Genomic DNA, 26513 nt, shown 5'->3' on the forward strand with positions numbered 1-26513 from the left:
CAACCAGGATAAAAGTTTGTGCATTGATAAGATGGCATATACTTTGCCAATAGGTATCTACAGAGGTGGACTTTGGGCAGAACATGGGCAGAGGTCACAAAAAGTCACATACTTTACATGCAGACATTTTCAGCTGCAAGCAAGCAGATATAAATGACCATGCCTACATTCAAGGTGCAATTTCTGTCACACTAGTATTTTTGTAAAGACACTTAGAGCAATATTTTGGAAAGGACATCCAACTCAGAATATGGACATCCATGCCAGTACATCACAAATGGACATGCATCTCACATGTATTTTAGAACAGGCTACATGAACATCCATTTTACAAACTGAATCATCCTAATTATTAACTGGAAAAACAAAGGACATGGACATCTGTGTGACAACAAAGGAACATCCATCTTGTAAAATGGCTACACAGATGTCCATGTAGAGCAAATGGGTAGCCTAATGGCAAGAACAGTGTGCTGGGCATCTGGAGACCCAGGTTCAAATCCCACTTCATTTGTTTGTGATTCCTTTTTTTATTATTTGTGAGCCCTCCAGGAACAGAAAAATACCCATTGTACCTGAATGTACAACCACTTCAATAGACTTTAGGCTTGTAGATGTCTTGTATAATTAGGCACAATATATATATTTTTTGTCCCTGGAGGGCTCACAAATTTAAAAAAAAAAGTGATTTGGGATTTCAATCTAGGTCCCTTGTGTTTCAGTCCACTGCACTAAACAATTAGATCTACATGCTGCTCTGTTAAGAATGTCCGTAGTACCTGACGTAGTATAGAGTCTGGTATCCCTTGCTAGTTTCACATTCATGGGATAGGGATGTGGTCAGTAACCACTGGGGGATTAAGGAGGTGCCACCTGTAGCATTCTGTGGGAATCCTTCAGTCACAGGGGGCACGGCTTTTGCTGTTTATGGTATGGTTTATGCTACAGGTGGATGCACTCTTAATCCCTTCAATGGATAGCTGCTCCATTAGAGCACGTTTCTGTAACCAGGATGTGCCAAATACCAGATCTAAATAACAATGGCCATCTTTTTTTAGACATGGACATACCTTCCCCTTCAGTGATCAGAATTGATAACACCCTCATCCTCCCCGTCTCATCTGCCCGCAACCTCTGAGTCATCTTTGACTCCTCCCTCTCCTTCTCTGCGCATATCCAGCAGATAGCCAAGACCTGCCACTTCTTCCTCTTTAACATCAGCAAAATTCGCCCTTTCCTCTCTGAACACACCACCCGAACTCTCGTCCACGCTCTCATTACCTCTCGCCTTGACTATTGCAACTTACTCCTCACCGGCCTCCCACTTAGCCATCTATCCCCCCTTCAATCTGTTCAGAACTCTGCTGCACGTCTCATATTCCGCCAGAACCGATATACTCATATCACCCCTCTCCTCAGGTCACTTCACTGGCTTCCAATCAGATACCGCATTCTATTCAAGCTTCTCCTTCTTACCTACAAATGCACTCAGTCTGCTGCCCCTCACTACCTTTCTACCCTCATCTCCCCTTACGTTCCCACCTGTAACCTCCGTTCACAGGACAAATCCCTCCTCTCTGTACCCTTCTCCACCACCGCCAACTCCAGGCTCCGCTCATTCTGCCTCGCCTCACCCTATGCTTGGAACAACCTTCCTGAGCCCTTACTCCAAGCCCCCTCCCTGCCCATCTTCAAGTCTTTGCTTAAAACCCACCTCTTCAATGCTGCGTTCGGCACCTAACTCTTACCTTTCAGTAAATCCAGACTGCCCCAATTTGACCGCCCCTATCGGACTGACCGTTCACTTGTCTCTTAGATTGTAAGCTCTTTGAGCAGGGACCGTCCCTCTTTGTTTAATTGTACAGCGCTGAGTAACCCTAGTAGCGCTTTAGAAATGATAAGTAGTAGTAGTAGTAGTAGTAGAATTGGAATGCATATTTTGCCCCCCCTAGTCTCGCCCAAAACACACCCAGACCATGCCCCCTTGCCATATGGACATACTGCAGTGTTAGACATCCATATCCTGCCTTTGTGAAATTGGGATTTGGACGTTCAAAACCAGAGGAATGGTAGGGTGTATAGGGAGAAGTATCATGCCTCTTTCTTTATGGACAAAGAGGAAGAATCAGTCACGTACATGATCTGCTGGCTCCAATTACAGAATGTTTACTAGCATGAGCTTAGAAAGGCTTTCTGCTGATGTGCAGTCTGCATCTCCAGGTGCTCTGTCAGTCTTTTACTGCAGAGCAAGATGTATGTATTTGTCCCCAATTGAAAAATGCACCCTCAGTTAAGATTTTTTTCTTCATTGTGTCTGCTTTCTTCTTTCAACATTTAAACCAAGGCGATTATTTTCTGAACTTTATTTTTTAGTTTGGCTGATACAATATTTCCCTTGATGGCTGAAAAAAAGGCAAGAGGTTTAAATGATGCCCCACTTTTAACTTTAATACTTTGATCAATTACTACAGTTTTCAGTGTATGTACAGCCTAGGCCTCAAACATTATATTCCAAATATCGGCTGCAGAACCGGCTTCCCGAGACCAGCCAGTATTGGGCTTGACACTGTGGAGGTGTTTGAATTCCTCATCCTCATCGGTACCACATGTTTCCAGGGACTGGCACCGTGCATCGGCAAAGAAGCATTGATATAACTTACTCTTGACGCATGGTACTGGAAGCTCTAGAACATCAGCATTGCTAGAGGATCGCTAGCCTTCCTTGGTGATGATACCAAACTACCTGGTGCCCTCCAGCTGTGACCCAGCCCCTTCATCAGCAAAAAAAAAAAATCTGTAGGCTTTCTCTGCACCAGCTCCCCAGTCTTTATTTATACCCACCCTTCATGAGGAGATCCAGGCCATGCTGAAGGAGGAGCTTGGAAGTGTCTGCAAATGCAGAGTGCTTAGGCATCAAGGGCACAGCCCCAACTGTCCAATGAGACCCTGTCTGGATTAAGGATTCTAGGCACCACAAAGTGCTTGGGCATCGAGGGTGCTTGCGTCAGTCACAGCAGAGTCCCAGATGCCTGAGGAGGCTCAGTCTAGGGAGAAGTCTTAGACGCTGGTCCTGTGGTCTGAATATCGGGCCTGGGAAGTCCATATGTTGTCCTACCTGGGTGAGTGGCTAGTCAAGAGGACATTGTGAAAAGGTGTTCAGGTGTCCATAGAAAGAATTATTTGATTGATGGAGGTCCTGGAGTTTCTTGTCAAATACCCTGAGTTCCACTTGTACATTGGAAACTTGCTGGACCTGAAGCTAGAATGGATGCCCTCATCGCCAGTGTCACTTAAGTCTGCAGCAGCTAGCAGGTCACAGCTCAGCTGATGTTGAAGTTGCTAGGCCACATTGTCTCCACCATACATGTTATGTGCCTACTCTTGAAAGGCACCCAGTGGGCCCTAACTTCCCAGTTGCTCTAGAGCACAATCCAGACCACTTTGTTCCTAGGATTACCGTTCCAAATTTCTCCGCACACATGCTTCCACTCTGGGCTGGGGGGGGGGGGGGGGGATATGGACAGGCTTCACACCCAGGGGACTTGATCCGCCCGAGAGACAGAGTATGAGATCAAACGCTGTGATGGTTTTTAGAGATCAGCTGTCCCAACCAAATTATGCTTACTCTAACAATCAAGCCGGGGAGCACGAGATCCTAGGCCCCCTTTTGCCACAGCTTGGTAAAGGGGGCCCATAGTTATTTCCAATAGAACATAAAATCTCATACATAGTTAAGATTCAGAAATTATAATAAAGGCAGTGGAATGGGGTAGGCCACTGGGGCCATGGCCCTACCAATGTTTTTCCCAACATAGCATTAGCAATTAGAGAGCTAAGAAGGCAGGGCTAGAGATTGGTTTATTTGCCCCTCCAACCAAAAAGGTGTTCCTTTGCCCCTGATAATAAACCATATGTAATAGCAAATTTTAGACATTATGGGGGCAATTCTATAAGTGAGCGCTTCCTTTTAGATGCTTCAATGCCATGCACTGACAGTCTATTCAGTATCAGCATCTAGGTGCCCTGATTCCATTATAGAATACTAGCTAATCCAGAGTTGGCACACATTACATTATGCACCCACAGCTACACCAGCTATAGACCTAGCATAACTGTGGGTACCTGTATGCAGCAAGGGTGAACATAATTTACAGTATTCTCTAAGTTGCGCACATAAGTGGCAGCACAACCGATGCCCTTCCCATGCTTCACCCACCCCTTGTATTTACACACTATGCCACTTATGCACCCTTACAAAATAGTGCTTAGCTACTTTGCTGCCACATTGCTTGTAAATGTACACTTACCTGTGAAAGTGCTGGAATTCTGTACTTTTACATGCACAAGTAGCATGTAAATGCAGACGCACGGCTATAGAATTTCACTTTATGGGGTTAATTCTATAATAGTGCACCTATGTTTAAGTGCCTATTCTATAAAGGAAAATTGGAGCCTACTTCCCTACATAGAATACTAGCATATAGCCAGGAATATACATGCATATGCATTTATGCGAGAGCACTTATGCCACCATTAGAGCTCCTAAATGCTGTACATATGTGTATAGTTACATGCGTATGTGTCCTGCCCAGATTCCGCCTATGTATATGCAGACCTGTAAAATACACACTACATAAGATATGCATGTATTTACAGAATAGTTCCTAGCTGCTTCCGATTTTTGAGACAGTATTTCTTATATAACACAAAGAAGGTACCTCCATGTCAGGAACTCATATGGAGAAGCTGGGCCCAGGGCAGAGTTGAGCAAGGTGGAAACCAGGCAGGAAAAGGAACCAGATATGGAATAGGAATTAGGCATGGAACAGGAATCTCAGGTAGAGCAGAAACCAACCATGTTGCAGGAATTGGGTATAAGACAGGAGCCATGGGTACAGCAGAACTCAAGCGTGAAGCAAATAAGGAAGGAACTGGAATAGCAGTAGATGCAGGTGAGACCCATTGATAACTGTTGAACCTGCATGGGTGTGTCTGGCTGCACTTCCTTATATACTGTCATTGATAAGACACACCTCTTGCTAGTCTAATGGGCTCTTCTAATGGGTGGGCTTCTCTTCCCTCTCATGGTCACATTTCTGAGAGCTCAAGTTGCAACTAAGCAGCTTCCCTGGCTCAGCTGCAAGCCCCCAGACCTTAGCCCACGAGGCTGTGGGTTTGTTTCCCATGAAACTCTTACACTCCAGCAATAAAAGCTCTACTATAGTCTCCGTACTACATTTGGCCCAGAATCCATGTAATTGCTCATACAAAATCCCTTTCAAATGAAGGTACTCCTTCAACTGCTGGTACAAAGTATACTCTATTATTTTAGCCAAAAATGTCAGACTTGAAATAGGATGATAATTATTTTCATCCATTTTGTTGCCACCTGTAAAAAAAAAAACAAAAAAAAACTCTAGTTAGAGCCTAAACGATCTTGAAGCTCTTTACTCATACCCTAAAAACTACCCACACAGGGCAAGAATCATTTGGACCTTATTGGATAAGTTATGCAGTACCCAAGATAACAGTTCTGTACTCACAAGTGAAAGGGTTGATCATTATCAAAATGGACAACAATTCACCTAGGGCTTCTTTTACAAAGTCATGCTAGCGATTCCCGCAAGGCAAATGAGAGGAAGCCCATAGGAATTGAATGGGCTTCCTCTCATTTGCAACACTGAGAATCAGTAGCGTGGCTTTGTAAAAGAGGCCCCCAGTTCCTTAGGTATGTTCAGTGCTCCAGAAGTATTTTCCTGGTAGAATGTTTGCTTAGATTCTTTTACCTTCTTTTTATAACATTGCAATGTAGTCTGGTACTTCAGTTTCATCTTATCATTTTTATTCTTTTTTTCACATTTTCTTACTATTCTTGTTTCTTCCACTGTGTTCCTACCATACAAAGGTACTCTATGCTGTCTCTTCGCTATCAAAGTCTATAGATGCATCTTTCCCTACAACAACATTTTATAAATTGTTCTACAAATCTACTTCTGCTCCAGCTCTCAAGTACTGCAGAATGCGATACCAACTAATTGTGAAAATGTATCTAAATCTGTCTTCATCCACATGCAATTGTTTCCTCGTTCCTCATTTCCCATAATCAACTAATTGTTCACCAAATATTTTAATGATACTAAATGATGATATGATCAGGGGACTGAGGTAATATTGACTGTTGACTCATTCAATCTGACATCCATGAATCTTTCTAAATGTCCTGAAAACTAATTCAGTCTGAGATTGTCTTGACAGAGTTGGCACATAGCACAATCAGATTGAGGTAGAACCAATTTGATTTCCACATATCTATAAGGCTTTCCATAAAACTAGCTTCACTTTCCTTGGATCTCAAAGTGGTACTCATTCATTTATTTATCAATGTATTTATACCCCACATTATCCCCACAAACATTAAATGAGAGCACCTGTTGAGTCCATTAATACTTGTCAAATGAGAGTTTTAACAGGGAAAGTAGCATTGATAGTCACCTCTGCTAGAAAAGTTAGCAAGCTGAAGTATTCATGGCAGAATTCTGCTATAATAAAGTAGTTTTGTTTACACATTCTATGTTTTTTCTAGAGTTAGTCTCTGACTTCCTCATAAATCAATCCATTGTCTTATTTACCTTCTTCCCCAGGAATCATTGTCATAAAACTGAATTAGCCTTACATACTTCGTATTATAAAAGGGCACTTTGCAATATAAAGTATGTAAAAAAGGGTACTTTTACATCAAGTAGAACTGAGGATATAGGACAGTCCACTCAACTATGTGACTCTTTTGACTTTTACAGACAAGGACTAGAAATCATAAAATATACAATTGCAACTGGATTTTGGACTGCGTCCCTTTTTACTATTCCAAAAATAGGTCTATCTTCAGAAGGCTATCTCAGAGCAAGAGCCATGGTAGCATCTATTGCTCTTCTTGACTCTGTCTCCATTGAAGATATTTGCAGAGTATCTAAATGGAGTCCAGTTCATCCTTTTGCTATTTACTACTGCTAAAATACTGACTTGCGCCACCAAAGCCCCTCAATGGATTTGGGATCTCAAGGCAACCCATAGCATGGGAGTATGTACATATATGACTGATTTATCCTCCTTATCCATGAAAAAAACAGAGGGGCCCATTTACTAAAATGCATTTTAAAATGGGCTTAGCGTATTTTAAAGCAAGACTTTCTCATTCACTAAGCCCATCACTAAGCCCCAAAACAGAGCTTTTTCTTTATTTATTTTTGCAGGTCTGGCACTAATTTATCTATTAGAGCAGGAGACCTACAAAAAATTAATTTGGGAGCACTTACCACCTCATATTTAAGAGGCACTAGGTTCTTCCATATTAACCAGTTAACACACACTAATCGGAACACACTAGCTGGTTAATGCTTCCACGCCCATTCTCCAGCCATGCCACTCCCCCTGTTAAAAATAGTTTAAAAGTAAATAATGCACACAGGCAAATTACCGCAAAATACTTTAACACATTTGGCAGTAAGCTTTTTCTCACGTGCTAAGCCCTTTAGTAAAAGGGCCCCAGAGTTATTTACCCATAAGCATTCTCCATAGAAGGCAGGATATTAAATGAACCTCTTGGTTTTTGGAGTTTTTATTGTACTTTTATCTTTCCTTATATGTCTGGGTTTTTTATGTTTATATTAATTTTTACCCCAATTTTTATTTTCCTGTAAGTATGATTTTATTTGGAATATGCAGTATATCAAATAAAATTTGAACCTTGATAATTAGTCCAATACAGTGGCATAGCCAGGGGGGCCTCAGGGGCCTTTGCCCTCCTCACCTTCGCCTTAGGCCCCCTCTGCCAAGCCCTGACAATTGAAGACTAAGCAGCACTTTAGTCAACGGGCGCATTTTGGCTGCCGATACCGGTTCTCTCACACATGCTCAGTTTAGCAACTGAAAGGAGCATGCGTGGGAGTGCCAACATTGGCAGCTGAAATGCGCTGCCAACTCAAGCACTGCTTTAACAGCACAGGTGGGACTTGTGCAGGAAACATCTTCAGCTAGCGGGACTTGGCATCCCCATCAGAAAAGGTATATTTTAATGTAGAGCTGTGGCAGGGGGAAGGGGGAGAGAATGCCCAAATGAAGAAAACAAGAAGCAACAAAAGCACTGGCAAGTCAGATGCAAAGCATTAAATATAGAAGGCTAAAAGAGAATAAGAAGAGAAACTTGTCACAGAGGCTAAAACTCACAGTAACAACCTTTTCAGGTACATCAGAAGCAGAAAGCCTGCGAGGGAATCCATGGGACCGTTAGCTCACAAAAGAGCAAACGGGGCACTCAGGGAGGACAACGCCATAGCGGAGAAACTGAATGAAATCTTTGCTTCTGTCTTTACAGAAGAAGATGTAAGAGATCTGCCTGTACTGGAAATGGTTTTAAGGATGATGATGTGGAGGAACTGAAAGAAATCTTGGTGAACCTAGAAGATGTACTGAGCCAAATTGCCAAATTAAAGAATGATAAATCACCTGGACCGGATGGCATACATCCAAGGGTACTCAAAGAGCTCAAGCAGGAAATTGCTAATCTGCTGTTAGTAATATGTAACCTGTCATTAAAATCATCCATAGCACCTGAAGATTGGAGGGTGGCCAATGTGGCGCCAATTTTTTAAAAGGGTTCCAGGGGTGATCCGAGAAATTACATACTGGTAAGCCTGATGTCAGTGCCGGGCAAATACTGGAAACTATTATAAAGAATAAAATTATGGAACACATAGACAAACATTGTTTAATGGTACAGAGACAGCATGGGTTCAGCTGAGGGAAGTCTTGCCTCATGAATTTGCGTCATTTCTTTGAAGTTGTGGATTAAGGTGAGCCAGTTGACGTAGTGTATCTAGATTTTCAGAAAACCTTTGGTAAAGTTCCTCATGAGAGACTGCTGAGAAAAAGAGTCATGGGATAAGAGGCAAGGTTCTGGTGTGGATTAGGAATTGGTTATTGGACAGAAAACAGAGGGTAGGGTTAAATGGTTATTGCTCTCAATGGAGGAGGTGAACAGTGGAGTGCCGCAGGAATCTGTACTGGGACCGGTGCTATTTAACATATTTATAGATGATATGGAAATCGGAATGACAAGTGAGGTGATTAAATTTGCAGATGATACAAAACTATTCACGGTTGTTAAAACACATGTGGGCTGTGAAATATTGCAGGAAGACCTTAGTAAATTGGAAGACTGGGCATCGAAATGGCAGATGAAATTTAATATGGACAAATGCAAAGTGATGCACATTGGAAAGAATCTGCATCATAGTTACCTAATGCTAGGGTCTACTTTGGGGGTCAGCACTCAAGAAAAACATAAAGGTGTCATTATAGATAATGCAATGAAATCTTTTGCTCAGTATGCAGCAGTGGCCAAAGAACCAAACAGGATACTAGGAATTATAAGGAAAGAGACGGTGAATAAAACCGATAATACTATAGATCCTTTGTATTGCACCATGGTGCGTCCGCACCTTGAGTATTATGTTCAGTTCTGGTCACCGTATCTCAAAAAAGATAAAGCGGAATTAGAACAGGTTCAAAGAAGAGCGATCTAAATGATAAAGGGGATGGAATTCCTCTCATATGAGGAAAGGCTAAAGAGGTTAGGGCTCTTCAGCTTGGAAAAGAGATGGATGAGGGGAGATATGATTGAGGTCCTCAAAATCCTGAGTGGTGTAGTACGAGTAGAAGTAAATCGATTTTTTTCTTGTTCCAAAAGTACAAAGACTAGGGTACACTCGAGGATGTTACATGGAAATACTTTAAAAACAAATAGGAGGAAATATTTTTTCACTCAACGAATAGTTAAGCTCTGGAACTCTTTTTCCGGAGGATGTTGTAACAACGCATATCTGTGTTTTAAAAAGGTTTGGATAAATTCCTTAAGCTGTGGAACTCTTTCCCGGAGGATGTGGTAACAAGGGTTAGCATATCTGGGTTTAAAAAAGGTTTGGACAAATTCCTGGAGGAAAAGTCCATAGTCTGCTGTTGAGACAGACATGGGGAAGCAACTGCTTGCCCTGGGATTTGGGCTTCTGCCAGGTATTTGTGACCTAGCTTGGCCACTATTTGGAAAACAGGATACTGGGCTAGATGGATCTTATGTTCTTATGTACCTTTCGGACCCCCCAAACATGAACTTCTGGCTACACCCCTGGTCACATACAACCTCCTTTCTGCTGTTGGAATTGTGCATGCAGCTGTACAACCCCAACCATTTTGTGCAAGGAAGTCATTCTGTAGCTGAAGCTAGTACACATTCTATACTTGGTGCCATGAGATCACATCACCCATATATGTGTCAAGTATCCTGCTGTATTGCCCACAGTACTGTAGATCAGGGTTGCCGGGTTGAAAAAATTTTCCCCACACAAACGAGCCCAAAACCCACACAAAGTTAAACCCCATGCCCGACATCATCAACCCCGCCCCCAACGTACCCCCGATGGCATCAACCCCGCCCCAACGTAGCGCCGACGTCACTAACCCTGCCCCTGACGTAGCCGCTGATGTCACTAACCCTGCCCCCGACGTCACTAACCCCCCACCCCTGATGTAGCCGCCGACGTCACTAACCCCACCCCTGACATCACTAGCCCCGCCCCTGACATCGTTAACCCAGCCTCTGCGAGGCTTCTATTGGATCAAATTGGACCAATAGAAGCCCCAGAAAACCGCCCAATCACCGCAACGCGGCTTTTTAAAAGCCGCCCAATTTTCCGCAGCCGGCAAAAATTGCCCGCAATGGGCTGCGGAAAACTGCCCAATTGGGCGGGAAAACCACAGACCTGGTAACCGTGCTTTCACTAAGTGAAACTAAAAGAGGGAATGCACTTTTTTATAACAGCTTTAACTTAAAACATGCACCACCTGCTGGCCAAACTAGAGAAGCGAATTTCAAGAGTTAATAAAGTCAATTTTACAGGTTTAAAACACAGTTTCTTCACAGCATATTTTAACATAGTAACATAGCAGATGACAACAGATAAAGATCTGCATAGTCCATCCACTCTGCCCAACAAGATAAACCTCATAGGATATGCCATGATAACATATGCATACTTGATTTTGATATATCCTTGCTATTTTCAGGGCATGGACTTAGAAGTGTCTGCCTGGCACTGGCTTAATTTTCAAGTACTGAAGTAGTCATCAAATTATTCCTCTTTACCCTGTAATTCCCTTGCCTGTAATGTCTGTCTGTTTGTTTTATCTAGATTGTAAGCTCTTTGAGCAGGGACTGTCTCTCTATCCTGCTTATTTTCGAAAGAGAAAAACGCATATAGTGCAACCTAAATCGGGAGATAGACGTTTATCTCGCAAAGGCGCTCAAATCGGTATAATCGAAAGCCGATTATGGGCGTTTCCAACTGCACTCCGTCGCGGAAACGAATAAAGTTGATAAGGGCGTGTCGGAGGCGTGGTGGAGGCGGAACTGGGGCATGGTTATCGGCCAAGGAGAGATGGGCGTCTTTAGCTGATAATCGAAAAAAAAGGCGTTTTTACCCCGATTTTGGGTCACTTTTTTTGGACCCTTTTTTTCACGAACAAGTCCCAAAAAAGTGCCCCAACTGCCCAGATGACCACTGGAGGGAATCGGGGATGACCTCCCCGGACTCCCCCAGTGGTCACTAACCCCCTCCCACCAAAAAAAACCCACTTTAAAAACTTTTTTCCTAGCCTGTATGCCAGCCTCAAATGACCCACCTCCATGACAGCAGAATGTGTTCGATCCTCTCACAGCCTTTCCCTGGGTCAGATGTGGCTCTCGGGTGCAGTTACAGGGTCACATCAGCATTGCATTGTGGTGGGTGTAGGGTATTGGGCTCCGTGATTTCATTAGCTTATGTTACAGTCGCACGATGTTGGTAGTTGGTAGGCTCTTCTCCCATGGTGCTTTTCCCCCTGCCTACTGGGTCAGAGTGTGCCCTGTTGTGTTTCCTGTTGTAGTCCATGCAGTAGTGGCCATTTTTGTAAGCCAGTTTTAGTTCCCTTTCCTGTGGTAGCCACGTTACAGAACTTAGTTCTTCCCTTGAATGTGGCTGAAAGAGGGCATTGTACAGCATTCTGCCAGCTCTGACCTACTGCTCATCTCAGTACCAGGGAGACTCGTTGCCAGTGGGGCACAACCTCTGATCTGCAGTTAACTGTGAGTAAAGGCGGTTATTCCAATAAAGGACGTTTTCAGAGAGATTAGTCTTTAGGTGTCAACTGGTGTGCCAATGTTATATAACAGCAACCAGTCCTAGAGGCCTGCGTGTATGCAGGTCCCTGGAGCACTTTTAGTGGGTACTGCAGTGCACTTCAGCCAGGTGGCCCCAGGCCCATCCCCCCCACCTGTAACACTTGTGCTGGTAAATGGGAGGCCTCCAAACCCACTGTACCCACATGTAGGTGCCCCCTTCACCCCTAAGAGCTATGGTAGTGTTGTACATTTGTGGGTAGTGGGTTTTGGGGGAGGGGAATTGGGTGCTCAGCACCTGTGGTAAGGGAGCTATGCATGTGGGAGCATTGTCTGAAGTCCACCGCACTGACCTCTAGGGTGGCCAGTTGGTGTCCTGGCATATCAGGGGGGCGAGTGTACTATGAATCCTGGCCCCTCCCACGACCAAATGGCTCGTATTAGGACGTTTTTGAGCTGGGCGTTTTTAGTTTCCATTATCGCTAAAAAAAAAACAATGCCCAGCTCAAAAACGTCCATTTTTTCGAAAATACGGTTCGGCCCGCCCCTTCACGGACCCGTTCTCGGAGATAAACGCCCATGAAGATAGGCGTTTCCGTTCGATTATGCCCCTCCATGTCAGGTGTTCAGCGCTGCGTACGTCTGGTAGCGCTATATAAATGCTATTAGTAGTAGTAGTTTTGATTCTTATTCTCTTTCTATATGAGAATCATATGAGTTTATCCAGTGAGTTTTTTCTAGCAAAAAAAGTGCCGGTACTCAAATGCTAGGCCACCCTTCAGGGGTGGGGTAATCACTGAGGGACCCACCCCACAATAGCAAGCCCCCCCTGCAACCAGTCACAGAATCTATGGCAAGGCAGAATTGGTATGTAGAGCCTGAGCTCTTTCATTAAAACTTGAGGTCCATGGCTCAATTTTAGCAGACAATGGAAAAGGTGCCAGTACTCAGTACCCCCAAGTACCCTCTCAAAAAAAGCCCTGAGTTTATCCCATGCATTCTTGAATTTTGTTACCATTTTTGTCTCCTCCACCTCCCACAGGATAGTCCCGATATCTACCACCTTCTCGTGAAAGAGTACTTTCTGACGTTACTCCTATGTCGATCCCCTCCCCCCCCCCCCCCCCCCCCCACCTCACAACCTCAATTCGTGCCCTCTAGTTCTACTGCCCTCCCTACCCTGGAAAAGATTTGCATAAATATCCACCAACAGTCACATTAAGTAACCAAATTTATTGTACAGGTCATCAATAAGATCTTGGAATATTGTGGAAGAACAGGTTTTTAATTGAAACATTTTAAAGAATTTCACCTGCTCTGAATGCTTAGAGCATAAAGCAAAAGAGTAGTAGAAGTATACTGTTTATTCCAACCATATTAGTACCGATGGAAGTTAATTTATAAATTATATGATAGCAAACTATCAGCTTGATATTTAAAGACACACATCTGGGTAGTAGGATATGCTATCCGGATAAGTGGTGCTGATCAGGCCATACCATGATTTTCAATGGCATTATCCAGATAATGTGGTGAAAATCATTGCAGACAACCCCAGCACTACCTGGTCAGCACCACGGTTATTCATGGGTAGAGCAGGAGTAATGCCCAAAGGTATCTGGTTAGTGGTGATACTCAGTCCTCTGATCAGATAACTATTCCCCTGATATTTAAAACCATTTAACTGGTCAGGAACTGCTCCTGGCCAGTTAAATGTCACTTAACCAGCTATCGGACAATATTCATAAGTACATAAGCATCGCCATGCTGGGACAGACCAAGGGTCCATCGAGCACAGCACCCTGTCTCCGACAGCGGCCAAAAGAACAATTTGTCCTGCCCATCCCATCACCGGTTATCTCCCACTGAATATTGCTGGCTAAGTTTGGTGACCAAATTAGACCACCAAAATAGCAGGTATATCTTTGGTTGGTTTAAACTTAACTGGCCACTGCTGAATATCAGCTTGGCAGGCTATGTTTAAACCAGCCAAAAATAAACCGGATATTCAGTTCCAGTCACCGGAAATGGACAGGCATTGACTATCCGAGCTCAGTGCAGACCACGGAAAGCAGCCCGGCTAACTCCCATGGTCTGAATATCAGGCCCTATGTGAATAAAGTTAGGACACCAAAAAGGCTATCCTAAATTTAACCAGTCATCTATCTAGATAGCACCAGTGGTCACAGCTGAATTCAGATATTTGGCACCTTCCATTATCTAGCTACCAATGCTGAATATCCATATTTTTTTTTTTAGCTGTGGTGGCCAATGTAAAAAGAATGCTGCTTGCCTTGGCTGAATATTGACCCATGTGTTTTCAGCAGATCTGGACACGTTTTGTTATAGATTTTGGATTATATCTAGATCTAAAATTTTTCACCATTCTCTGATGTAGGATATATGTTAACTAACCTAGTATTACTGTGGGGTCATCTTTGTTTAATGTCCCATATGGGTTATTGCTTCTAGATGAACCCATGAATGTGCTGCTTTGATCTGATAAAGGAGCAATGGCGTTCCTAGGGGGGTGCGGTGGGTGCGGTCCGCCCCGGGTGCATGCCAACGGGGGGGGGGGGGGGGTGCCACGTGCGCCTGCCCTCCGTTGTTTGATGCTTTCCTCTCTGCCCCGGAACAGGTTACTTCCTGTTCCGGGGCAGAGAAGAAGCATCAAACAACAGAGGACAGGCGCGCGCGGCACCCCCCCCCCCCCCCGCGGGGGAGGTTCCTTCGCGGGGGTGTCCTTTCACCGGGGGGGGGGCACTCTGCATCAAGGGGGAGGGTCGCTGCACCCGGGGGGGCGTGGCGCATCGGCGATCCACCCCGGGTGCCAGTCCCCCTAGGAACGCCACTGTAAAGGAGAGAGGTAGCAGGGAAGGAGGAGGGAGAAGGGGGAGTTCAGATTAAGCTGTAAATTACCCAGACTAGGGGTCCTTTTACTAAAATGTGTTAAGCATTTAATATGTGAATTAGCACACACTATTAATGTACAGCTGTGCTAACAGTTGCCACTGTGGCTTGACATTTAACACATTCTAATTAATGCATTAACTATATAGAATGGAACTGAGTAGGAAATGAGCATGAATTATGCCTTGGAGTTAATGCATAGTAACCTGCTGCAATTAACTATTACCGCAGTAGGGAGCTGCTACATGGAGGGTAATTCTATATAGGAGCACCTACATTTAGGCATCTATAATGCACCTACTTGGAGCCTATTCTGTAAAGAAAAGTGTGTATCTATTTTTCTTTATTGAATACCAGCATAACATGCCAAGGTCACATCTATATTCTGGGTGCAATCACTTACACCACCCATAGAATTAAGTGGGTATAAAATATGCGGGCAGATTATAGTATTCTATATGTTGTGAATGTAAAGGTGAACATGGCCCAATGCCTACCAAAAGGAGGATATATTTTTTCACTCATCGAATTGTTAAGCACTGGAACTCTTTGCAGGAACATGCAGTAATCGTGGTTATCATAGTGTATCTGGGTTTAAAAGGGTTTGGACAAGCTCCTGGAGGAAAAATCCATATTCTGTTATTGAGATAGACATGGGGAAGCCACTGCTTGCCTTGGGCTTGGAGGACTAGCCTAGTGGTTAGTTCAGCGGGCTTTGATCCTGGAGACCTGGGTTCAATTTCTATTGCAGCTCCTTTTGACTTTGGGCCCAGGTACAAAAACTTAGATTATGAGCCCTCTAGGGATAGAAAAAGTACCTGCATTTAATTTGTAGAGCGCTGAGTACATCTAGTAGCGCTATATAAATGATTAAAGTAGTAGTAGTAGCATGGAATGTTGCTACTATTTGGGTTTCTGCCACACACTTGTGACCTATCTTGGCCACTGCTGGATGCAGGATACTGGGCTAGGTGGACCATTGGTCTGACCCAATATTGCTAGTTTTATGTTCTTTTGTTCTTAACTACATGCTGTGGCACATACATACATCTTTACCAAATAGTGCTTAGCTGCTATGCTAGTCATTTACATATGTATGTGTTCAATATACATATATAAATCACTACAATACCAGCATTTACATGAGTTCTTATCACCTAACTTTAAGTGGCTCCTTATAGAATTATACTTTTATTGCCACCTCAGTACATGGTATTACTTGAATCCACTTTGTCATACATTTAGTCCATGGTAAATGTACTTTCTGTGCATTTGGCAGATGCTAGGAACTCCCCCCAACAATTAACACAGAAGCTTTGCATTTACTGCATGTAATTTGGACAATTACCTCATGGTAACTGCAAAATTTTGTTGCTCTGTAATGGAAGAACCTCTAAGAGTTTCTGTAGAGATTGTACAGATATTGAAGCAATCAATATGTATTATATGTGCACTTCTCTGTTATATTGTATGTCTGGCTTTAATTGGCTTTAATTTGTTTTTATACATATTAATAAAAGATTGAACATAAAACACAGTACTGTATTATATACTGAGTTCCGTTTTTACTTAGAAAGCTGTGAAAAAGCAGATAATCATATCTGGCAAGTTTATTTTTTTTATAAGTTTTGTTTTTATATCTGTTGCAGGTGTTGTGTTATAGGATGTTATACATCAGAAGACTATTTTCTTGAAAATGAAGGCATGTTTATACTTTTGGATTTATTGGCGGTATGTATATCTGTTTATATTGTGACAAGGTAGTAGCTAGGGCTTGTCACAAGAATTGGGTAAAAGCCTACTACACGTCCCAAAAGGCATTAGAGGACCAGCTCAAAACCCAGAGTGGTGCTGCCTTAATGGAATAGGAGCCTGCACTTCCAAAGACTTCCTCTAGAGGACATGGATCCAGTAGAACAGCCCTTAGGAAGAAGACTCCCCACCAAGGAGAAGGTAGATAGGGGAAAGTTACCCATTTTGGCAGCCAGGGGGAGTCCTAGGGACATATAGTAGTTACCATAGTGGGGGAAACCATACTGAAGGCCTCCTCACTGAAGACGGTGGGACATGGCCATTTCCAGCCAGCTGAAAGTATGCTGAGCTGAGCAACAAGGGGAACACCCCAGAGTATGAAGCCCTCACACAGAGAGAAAGACCAGCCAGGAGTAGATGTGTGCCCAATCTGGGGCAAAAAGGGATCTCAAATTAAGGGCTGAGCCAGGAAGCTCTGTAAAGGGAATGTGTCTGAAGCACATGGAACTTGCTGAGGTGGGTGAACCCAAAAGAATATTGAGATAAGTCCCTAAATAATATTGGATTGTGTGGGGGTGGCAATGCTTAATGCTGGCCACACTGTACTATTTTCCCCAGTGGTAGCTGAGGGTGGGCAGTGTCCGTGGAATACTGCAAGGGAGATGGCTGCCCCAGCTCCGGTGGTAGAGGTAGAAAAGCCCCTAGAGCTGGATATTTTTCTGTTCCTAATTTCTGTTTGCAAAGAGTGGAAATATAGTGTGGGGACTTTAACAATGCTAATGCATGTTTGTGCTAGATGCTGTCGGACTGTATAAACCCTTAAGAAGTCCGGTGAGAGACCTGTTAAGACCTGAGTACTGCTGGATGAATCTGCTCCAGAAAGCTGTGCAGTGCCCAGGCAGTGAGAAGCTACAGGACTGTGTTGGTGGAAGGTAGAGCTGGGGAAGGGGCCCACGTGGGCGAAGTGTTGGAAGCCTCGGGTAGGATACTGCAGAGCTAGCTTAGCAGCTCATGAGAAGAATGTGTTTTATTATGGGATACTGCAATAACATTTATGTTGAGCACTGAGAAAAGTGACTTCTTCATACTTGTGCCAGGGAGAAGGGGATTAGGTGGAGCGGGCTGTTGGCTGAAGGGGCCCATTACAATATGTAAAGATCTACTGATCTGGTGAGTGACCAGAATTTGTGATTGTTTCATTGGAATTTTCGTGGTTAATATGTAACTGGCAAGGTCAGTGGATTAAGTTAAGCATTCATGCTAACGTTTAACTTAATCTGTATATTCGACACCACTATCCACATAGGTAGCAGCGCTGAATATATGTATTGGCTAGTGAACACTGTTGGTTTTAGCCTGCTATCTATTTAGCAGCTGAATATCATTGCTATCCAAACACTTTTTCAGGCCATCCTTGCCCACCCCTAACCCAACCCATAATTATACAGATAGTGTTGGGCCATTTAGTAATTTAAATGGCCCAATACTGCCCATTTAATATTTGAGATTGCCTGGATAAGCCAGTTATTTACTCTCTGACTACCTGCAAACACATAATTAGCTTAGAATATTAGCCCATTTGTGACTTAAAGCTTGGGAGAAAAAAGTAATTGTGAGGGAAACTGATTAATTTTGTATGTAATTGTATTAAAAGAAAATAAAGTAGGAAAAAGCTATTTTTCATAGAAAAGCAGGATGAAGCAGGCACATGACTGGGTAATGTCATCACGTCACCAGGATAGAACAGCCCTCCAAGAGCTCAGAACTAAGTGTATCATTCTGAGCATTCTTTGCCCTTTCTGCTTGCAGGAGTCTCCTCAGCCCTTTTGTTGTTCCACTCTATCAAAACGACATGAAAGCAAAGCTCTCCTGATATTCTTCAGAGTTTTAACCTCTGTGCATTTCTGCTATTTGTTTGTTTTTGCTGTTTTCCAAGAAATTATGTACATTATGTTAGTTTATTGATTGTCTTCCTTTCTAATACATTAGAGCTGGGTTTGCTCCTTCCTGCAATGTGACAGAAAATTTCAGGGTTCAATACTGACCTCAGTGGCGTAGCCAGACAACCAGTTTTGGGTGGGCCTGAGCCCAAAGTGGGTGGGCACATAATTTTCTCTGCTCCGCCCTACCTCCACCTCAAAATATAAATAGCTAATGAGGATCCTCAAGCTCTGTTAGCTGAAGACTTTCTCTGAAGGAAGCCAGAACTCTCTTTTACCAAGCTTGGCAGGCAGCAGCAATGACCCTAAGCCACTGATGTCAGCACCCCACATATGCTTAGCTATCAATGGCTCAAGGATGCTCTTAGTAGAGCTTGGTAGAAGGGAGTTCTGGCCGCCTTTGGAGGAGGGCCTTAGCTGGGGATGTCTGGGAATCCTCACCAGCTATACAGCAAGGGTTAGGACTGGTGTTAGACCTGCTTGGGCCCAGGTCAGAAAATAAAAGAGGGCTCCCCTCCCCGATTCCCTCTCTTCTTTGCCTCCCCTCCAATTTCCCACCTGTCATTACTATCACACCAACAGACCCCCACCAAATACAGAACAAGGGATCACAAATTAGAAATAAAAATCTTTAGACAAAAATTGAAAGGGAACCCCAAGAAGTTAAACATAGCATTATTGCAATACTGGAAACTTAAAACAGAAATGCATTTCCTTTTCTGCACATTTCCAAAAGCTAACATATTCCATTTAAAACATTCAAAATAAAATATTTTGTTTCTACCTTTGTTGTCTGGACATTTTATTTTTCCATCTTGCTGGTTCCAATTTCTCTTTTCTGCTTTCCTCTCTGTCATCTGCTAATTCTTCTTCAAGCGACTGCAGTCCGTTTGTCTTTTCTCCTCTCTCCTGTCTGTTCCCTCACTATTCCTGCCTTTGACATATTGATCATTCCTTTTTAGCTTTTTTCTGCCTCTCTCTCACCCTTCTTCGCCTCCTTTTTACTTTTCAACTACCTATCAAATTTCCATCTTCTTCTTTCACCCACTTGCTCTCCCATTCCCCATCTTACTCCTCCCCATCCCTACTTTCTCTTTTATCTTTAATCTACTCCCCATTACCATATTTCTACCCTCTGTAATCACTATCTCTCATTCATTTCCTTGCCCCTCCCCCTCTTGGCCTCTCCCACAGGGTTCCACCATTCCCTCATCTTCCTCCCTCCACCCTTCTAACCAGCATCTGATCCCCACCCCACCCTGGTAGCCTTATATTTTCCTGCCCCTTCTCTCTTCATTCCTGTCCTCTCCCCATGGCCCAGCATTTTCCCTCTTTCTCCCCTCACCACCTACTGTGTACCTCTCCCTTCCTCTCATCAACCCCCATGTCCATCTCCCCCTCTCATTCCCACTGTCCACCATCTCTCTCTCTCCCTCTCCTTTCTGTTCTGGGTCCAACATCTCTCTCCCCTTCCCATGCAGCATCTCTCCCTTCCTCCCCTCTACCATCATGTCTAACATTTCTCCCTTTCCTCCACCTATCCCCTCTTTATGCAGCATGTCTCCCTCCCCTCCACCTCATATGCAGCCAAGACTGCTCCCTTCCTCACCCCTCTACCCCTTTGCTGCATCTCTCCCTTCTTCCCCGTGCAGCATCTCCCCCCCCCCCCCACCATGCCTCATCTTTCCATCTTCCCTTCCCCCTGTGCAGCATCTTTCCTTCCATCTTCCCTTCCCCCTGTGCAGCATCTTTCCTTCCATCACACCCTGTGCAGCATCTGTCCCCCGTCTTCCCTCCCCCATGCAACATCTTTCACCCTATCTTCCCTCACACCCGTGTAGGATCTTTTGTCCCCTTCCTTTCTCTTCTCCTGGTTGCTGGCAGCGCCAGCGATTTCCACACACTACCTACTGTTCAACAACCTCCTTGCAGCCGCTAAGCGCTAACCCGGAAGCCTCTCCTCTGCTGCATCTTGACTGGGCAGAAACCGGAAGTTGTGGCAGAGGAGAGGCTTCCAGGTTAGCGTTTAGTAGCTGCAAGGAGATTGTTGAGTGGCAGGCAGCGTGTGGGAATCGCTGCGAGCCGAGCCTGCGACCGTCACCAGTGGAAGAAAGCTACTTGCAGGAACACTGCTGCTGGGCGGGCCTGACCCTTAATTGGGTGGGCCCAGGCCCACCCATGGCTACGCCCCTGAGTGACCTAATTTGTTTAACCTAGAAACAAAGAAAACATGTAGGCAGATAAAGACCATATGACCTATCCAGTCTGCCCATCCATGCCATCTACTCTCCCTATCACTCTTAGAAATCCTATGTACTTGTCCCAAGCTCTCTTGAATTCAGATACTGTTTTCATCACCACCACTTCCACTGGGAAACCATTCCATGAATTCACCACCTTTTCCATGAAGAAGTATTTCCTCAGGTTACTTCTGAGTCTATCCATTTTCACTTTCATCCTATCCCCCTCATTCCAGAGCTTTCTTTCAGTTTAAAGCGTCTCACCTCCTATGCATTTAGCCACATAGGTATTTAAATGTCACTGTCATATCTCCCCTCTCCCGCATTTCTGACCACAAAGAAAATGCTTATGAGCATTCTGGTCATATGTCTTCATGAGCCTAGAGGGACTGCTATTTCCAACTTCTGAGCCATCAACAAGCAGGGAGGCATGGGATCCCTCTGCCTGGGCGAGGAGTCAATAAGGATTTTGGACTTTGCCATTACTAGTCACATCCACATCCAAGCTGTTTATTTCCTTGGTGTGTAGAATCAAATAGCTGAAAAGTTCAGTAGAATTCTTCTGCACCACAAGTGTTCCCTAAACCAGGAAATTCTACATGATATATTTCAGTCTTGGAGAACATCCCAAATACACAAAGCTGCCATTTTACTATTCAGCCCACCAATCCTTGGATCAACTGGTGAGGGATGCTCAGGCAATTCAATGGACATGGTCTCTACTATACATTTATTCCCACCTCCCATCTCACTCATAGCAAAGACACTATACAAATTCTAGTATAGGTCTACTACAATGATTCTCAGAACTAGTTCACATTTCTACCTCCAATCAAGCTTCGCATATTGCCATTGTTGATCACTCAGAAAAACGGCTGCCTTCTCCATTCCAATCTCAAATTGCTCACCCTACCAACATGGAAGTTAACAGCGTGTGGTCTGCACAGTAGGCTTAGCAGCTCCTATTCAGGATATATTAGTTGCTTCAAGAAAACCATGTATCAGACATACCTATACCTTTAAGGGGAAGAGGTTTTCCAACTGGTGTTCCTTGAATGGTCACGACCCTATTGCTGTCCTCTTGATAGCATCATGTAGAATTTATACCATCTCTATCATTTAAAGCTTCAACTGTCTCCCATCAGAATATATCTTAGTGCTCTCTGAGCCTTTCATACTCCACCTGATAGACTTCCAGCTTGCCAGTGCCCTGTCATTTCTTGATTCATGAAGGCATCTTCTTCATGTCAAACTACCCTTACAGAAGCCTCCTGTGCCATGGGACCTAAATGATGCCCTTACATCTCTTACAAAGCCACCATTTGAGCCAAGGGATTCAACTGCACTTAAATATGTCACCTGGAAAGTGTTCTTTCTAGTAACAGTTACCTCAACCAGAAAAATAAGTGAACATCAAGCCTTAATTACCTACGAACTATATAATAAGTTTCATCATAATAAGATTGTTCTTTGAATTCATTCCAGGTTTATATGTAAAGTGGTATCATCCTTCCATGTTTATGAGAAAATAGTGCTTCGTACATTCTATCCAAAACCTTGTAATAATCCATGCAAGAATTCCCTTCACATTAAAAACAGTAAGCAAGCTCTCACTTTCTACCAGAACTGATTCAGTCAAAGTCTACACAGCTCTTTTTCTCATTGGATCCTAACAGAATGGGCATTCCAGTAGCCCAACAATGTTGGAAAAAATATTAAGGTTGGTGCACCACACAATGCAAAATATAAAATCGAAAAGTGTACACAAAAAAGAATTCTGTGGGGTTTTTAAAAAATATTTTAATAAAGTCCAAAGTTCATATTGCATCTAATATGCTTCGCCATCAGGCTGCATCAGGGATAAATGTTATCTATTCAACACAGATTGAGAGATGATGAAATATAGTAGTGTTCAATATTTTATGCTTATTTTAAATAGTATTTCCGATTGGCAGAGAATGAACCGGGCAGAGCTTCATTCAGACAAAATTGTTTCAAGAGCAGTTCTGCCCAGTTTGTTGCTTGCTGCATTCGGAAATACTATTTGAAATAAGCAGACGAGATTGAACACAACTATGTTTGTGCCTTCTCTTAGTCTGTGTTGTGTAAATAACATTTACCCCGTTGTTGGATGCGATGTGAGCTTTGGATTTTATTTAAATGTTTTTTTTAAAACACATAGAGCTTGTTTGTCTTTTTTTTTTTTGAGCGATTGTGCTTACTTTTTTTCTTTATATTTTGACCAACAAATGTTAAACTGGCTAGCATCCTGCTTCCAGTTTTCCTTTGAACAAACTGGTACTACTCTGACCCATAAGATCGGAGCTATTGCATCCTCTGTGGTCTACATTAAACCTGCTTTGCTGGATATGATGAGAATAATTCTCTATAGAGCTGCTTTGTTTTAGGCAGCAAGAATGCACGTAAATGGTAGTATTCTAATCATTTATAACAGTAAATGGCCATTTTCCAGCTATAGGTATTCAGCAGTGGCATAGCCAGACAGTCAATTTTGGGTGGGCCTGAGCCCAAATTAGGTGGCCACAAAATTTTCTCTGCCTCACCCTACCCCCACCTCAAAATATAAATTACACTTTCTCTGAAGTTAGCCAGAATTCCCTTTTACCAAGCTTGGCACAGGCAGCAGCAATTTTCCTAAGCCACTGATGCCGGCCCCCCATGCACGTTTAGTTATCGGTGGCTCAAGGATGCCATCGTCAACTGCAGAGGTTGGGAGAAGGGAGTTCTGGCCATCTTTGGATGAATTCCACAGCTGGGGATGCTTGGGGATCCCCACCAGCTATACAGCAAGGGTCAGGACTGATGTTAGCTGTGCTAGAGCCCAGGTCAGAAATTAAAGGAGGATCCCCCTCCCTGAACCCTTCTCCTCTCTGCCTCCCCTCCAATTTCCCTACCTGCCATTACTATCACACTACAAAGGGTACAGGAGTGCACACTATGTGGCTACAATATCAAAATGCTCACTAACCAAACACACTATGAATCAATTTATTGCATCAACATATATTATTTTTGTTTAATTTTTAAATACATTGAGGCATCATATATGGCTCTAAAATGGACTACAGAATCTCCTATAGCGCACAGCTATTCTAGATTCAAAGCTCTCCAGTTATCATTAGCATCCAATGCCTTATTTTATCTTTTTCATAAAAATGCACTTCTGCAACAAACTTTATTTTTAAAGTCAACAAAACAGTGACCAGTTCACTTATCTGAGAATGCAGATTACAGGGCTGTAGAGACATGATCAACAAACCAACAGACTCTCACCAAATACAGAACAAGGGATTACAAATTAGAAAAACATATTTAGACAAAAATTGAGCTATGAACCCCAAGAAGTTAAACTTAGCATGTACTGCAACACTGGAGAAAGGAAAAACAAATGCACTTCCTTTTCTACTGAACACAATACAAAGACATTTACTATGCACATTTCCCAAAGCTAACATATTCCATTTAAAGCATTCAAAATAAAATTCTTTTTTTCTACCTTTGTAATCTGGACGTTTTATTTTTCCATCATGTTGGTTCTGGTTTCTCTCTTCTGTTTTCCTGTCTGTTATCTGCTTATTCTCCTTCAAGTGGCTGCTGCCCTTATGACTTTTCTCCTGGCTATTCCCTCACTACACCTCCTCTGACATATTGATCATTCCTTTTAGCTCTTTCCTCTCTTTCTTTTTTCTTTTCTGCTCTCTGTCAACTCAAATTTCACCCTCTATCACTCTTCTCCTCCTTTTTACTTTTCAACCACCTATCAAATTTCCATCTTCTCTCACCCACTAGCTCTCCCATTACCCATCTCAAACTTTCCCCAGCTCTCCATTCTCTTTCATCTTTAATCTAATCCCCATTACTATGTTTCTGCTCTCTGTAATCACTATCCTCTCATTCATTTCCTTGCCACCCCCTCCTGGTGTCTCCCACATGGGTTTTCACCATCCCCTCCACTCTTCTGGCCCAGCAGCTGCTCCCTCTTTCTCCCCTCTCATAGCCTGTCTTTTCTCTCCTGCTTGCTCCCCCATTTCTCTAGCATTTACCCCTCACTCTTCCTTCACTTCCACTATCCAGCATCTCTCCCTCTCATCCCTCACTTCCACTGTCCGGCATCCCTCCATCACTCCCTTCTGCTCCTAGATCCAACATCTCCCTCTTTCTCCCCTCTTCACCTCCTGTGTATCATCTCTCCCTCCCTCTCATCTATCCCATGTCCAACCTCTTCACCTCCTGTGTATCATCTCTCCCTCCCTCTCATCTATCCCATGCCCAACCTCTTCATCTCCTGTGTTTCATCTCTCCCTCCCTCTCATCTATCCCATGTCCAAAATCTCTCCCTCTCTCCTATTGTCCACCATCTCTCTCTTTCCCTCCCTTGTGCCCAAAATCTGTCTTCCCCCTCCCTCATGCATCATTTTCTCCCTTCCTCCTGTCTACTGCCTTGTTCAACATTTCTCCCTCTCTCCCCTGTGCACCATCTCCCCTTCCCCTCCATCCTTATGTCAAATATTTCTCCCTCTCTCAACCTCTCCTCCTCCCCTATGTCCAACATTTCTCCCTTTCTCACTCCTCCACCCTTATGTCCAACATTTCTCCCTCACCCCTCCACCCTTATGTCCAACATTTTCTCTCTCATCCTCCATGCAGCCTCTCACCCTCCTGTCTACCCCTTTGTCCAGCATTTCTTCCTCTCACCACGTAGCCTCTCTCCTTCCCCTCCACCCTTATGTCTGACAATTCTCCCCTCCCACCCTCCATGCAGCCTCTCTCCCTCCCCTCCTCCACCCTTATATCTGACAATTCTCCCCTCCCCACCCCTCCCCCATGTCCAACAATTCTCACTTTTCTTATCCCTCTCACCCTCCTTGCAGTTTCTCTCCCTCTCCTCTCACTCTGATGTCCAACATTTCTCTCTCTCTCTTTCGCCCCTTTCACCCTCCTTGCAGCATATCTCCCTCCCCATCCCATGTCCAACAATTCTCTATCACCTCCCCCCCCCCCCCCCCACCATGCAACATCTCTCTTTCTTTATCTCACCTCACAACTCTCCTTCTATAAATGGATTCCTGGCAGCGTGGAGGGGAGCAGGCTAGGCACCCATGGCCCTGCATCTCCCTCCCTTAAGCATTGCTCATACTTGAACAGGTCCTCTGCAGCTACAGCAATTCCCACACGCTGCATGCCGCCAAGCCACAAGCCTTCTTTCTGCTGCGTCCCGCTGGCGCCTAGTCAAAAACAGGAAGTTGCGACAGAGGGGGGCAGGATGCAGCAGAATGGAAGCTTCCGGCTTAACGGCAGCCAGCATGTGGGAATTGCTGCCACTACTGGGGAACCTTTCATGCAAGAGCGATGTTTAAGGGAGGGAGATGCAGGACCACTGGAGCCTATCCTACTACCCTCCACGCCAGCGATGTTAAAGGTGTACCACTGCTGGGTAGGCCT

General features: G+C 43.9%; 1 protein-coding gene across 1 annotated transcript in view; it reads left to right on the forward strand.

Moving 5' to 3' along the window:
- The window catches only part of LOC115468148 (cilia- and flagella-associated protein 69-like), a 640933-nt gene that overhangs the window by 368968 nt on the left and 245452 nt on the right, over window positions 1–26513 (forward strand). Inside the window, 1 exon segment of the mRNA XM_030199696.1 lies at window positions 16768–16849. Within this exon segment, the coding sequence (XP_030055556.1) occupies window positions 16768–16849 (82 nt within the window).

Source organism: Microcaecilia unicolor, chromosome 1, assembly GCF_901765095.1.
Source record: "Microcaecilia unicolor chromosome 1, aMicUni1.1, whole genome shotgun sequence".
Lineage (NCBI taxonomy): Eukaryota > Metazoa > Chordata > Amphibia > Gymnophiona > Siphonopidae > Microcaecilia > Microcaecilia unicolor.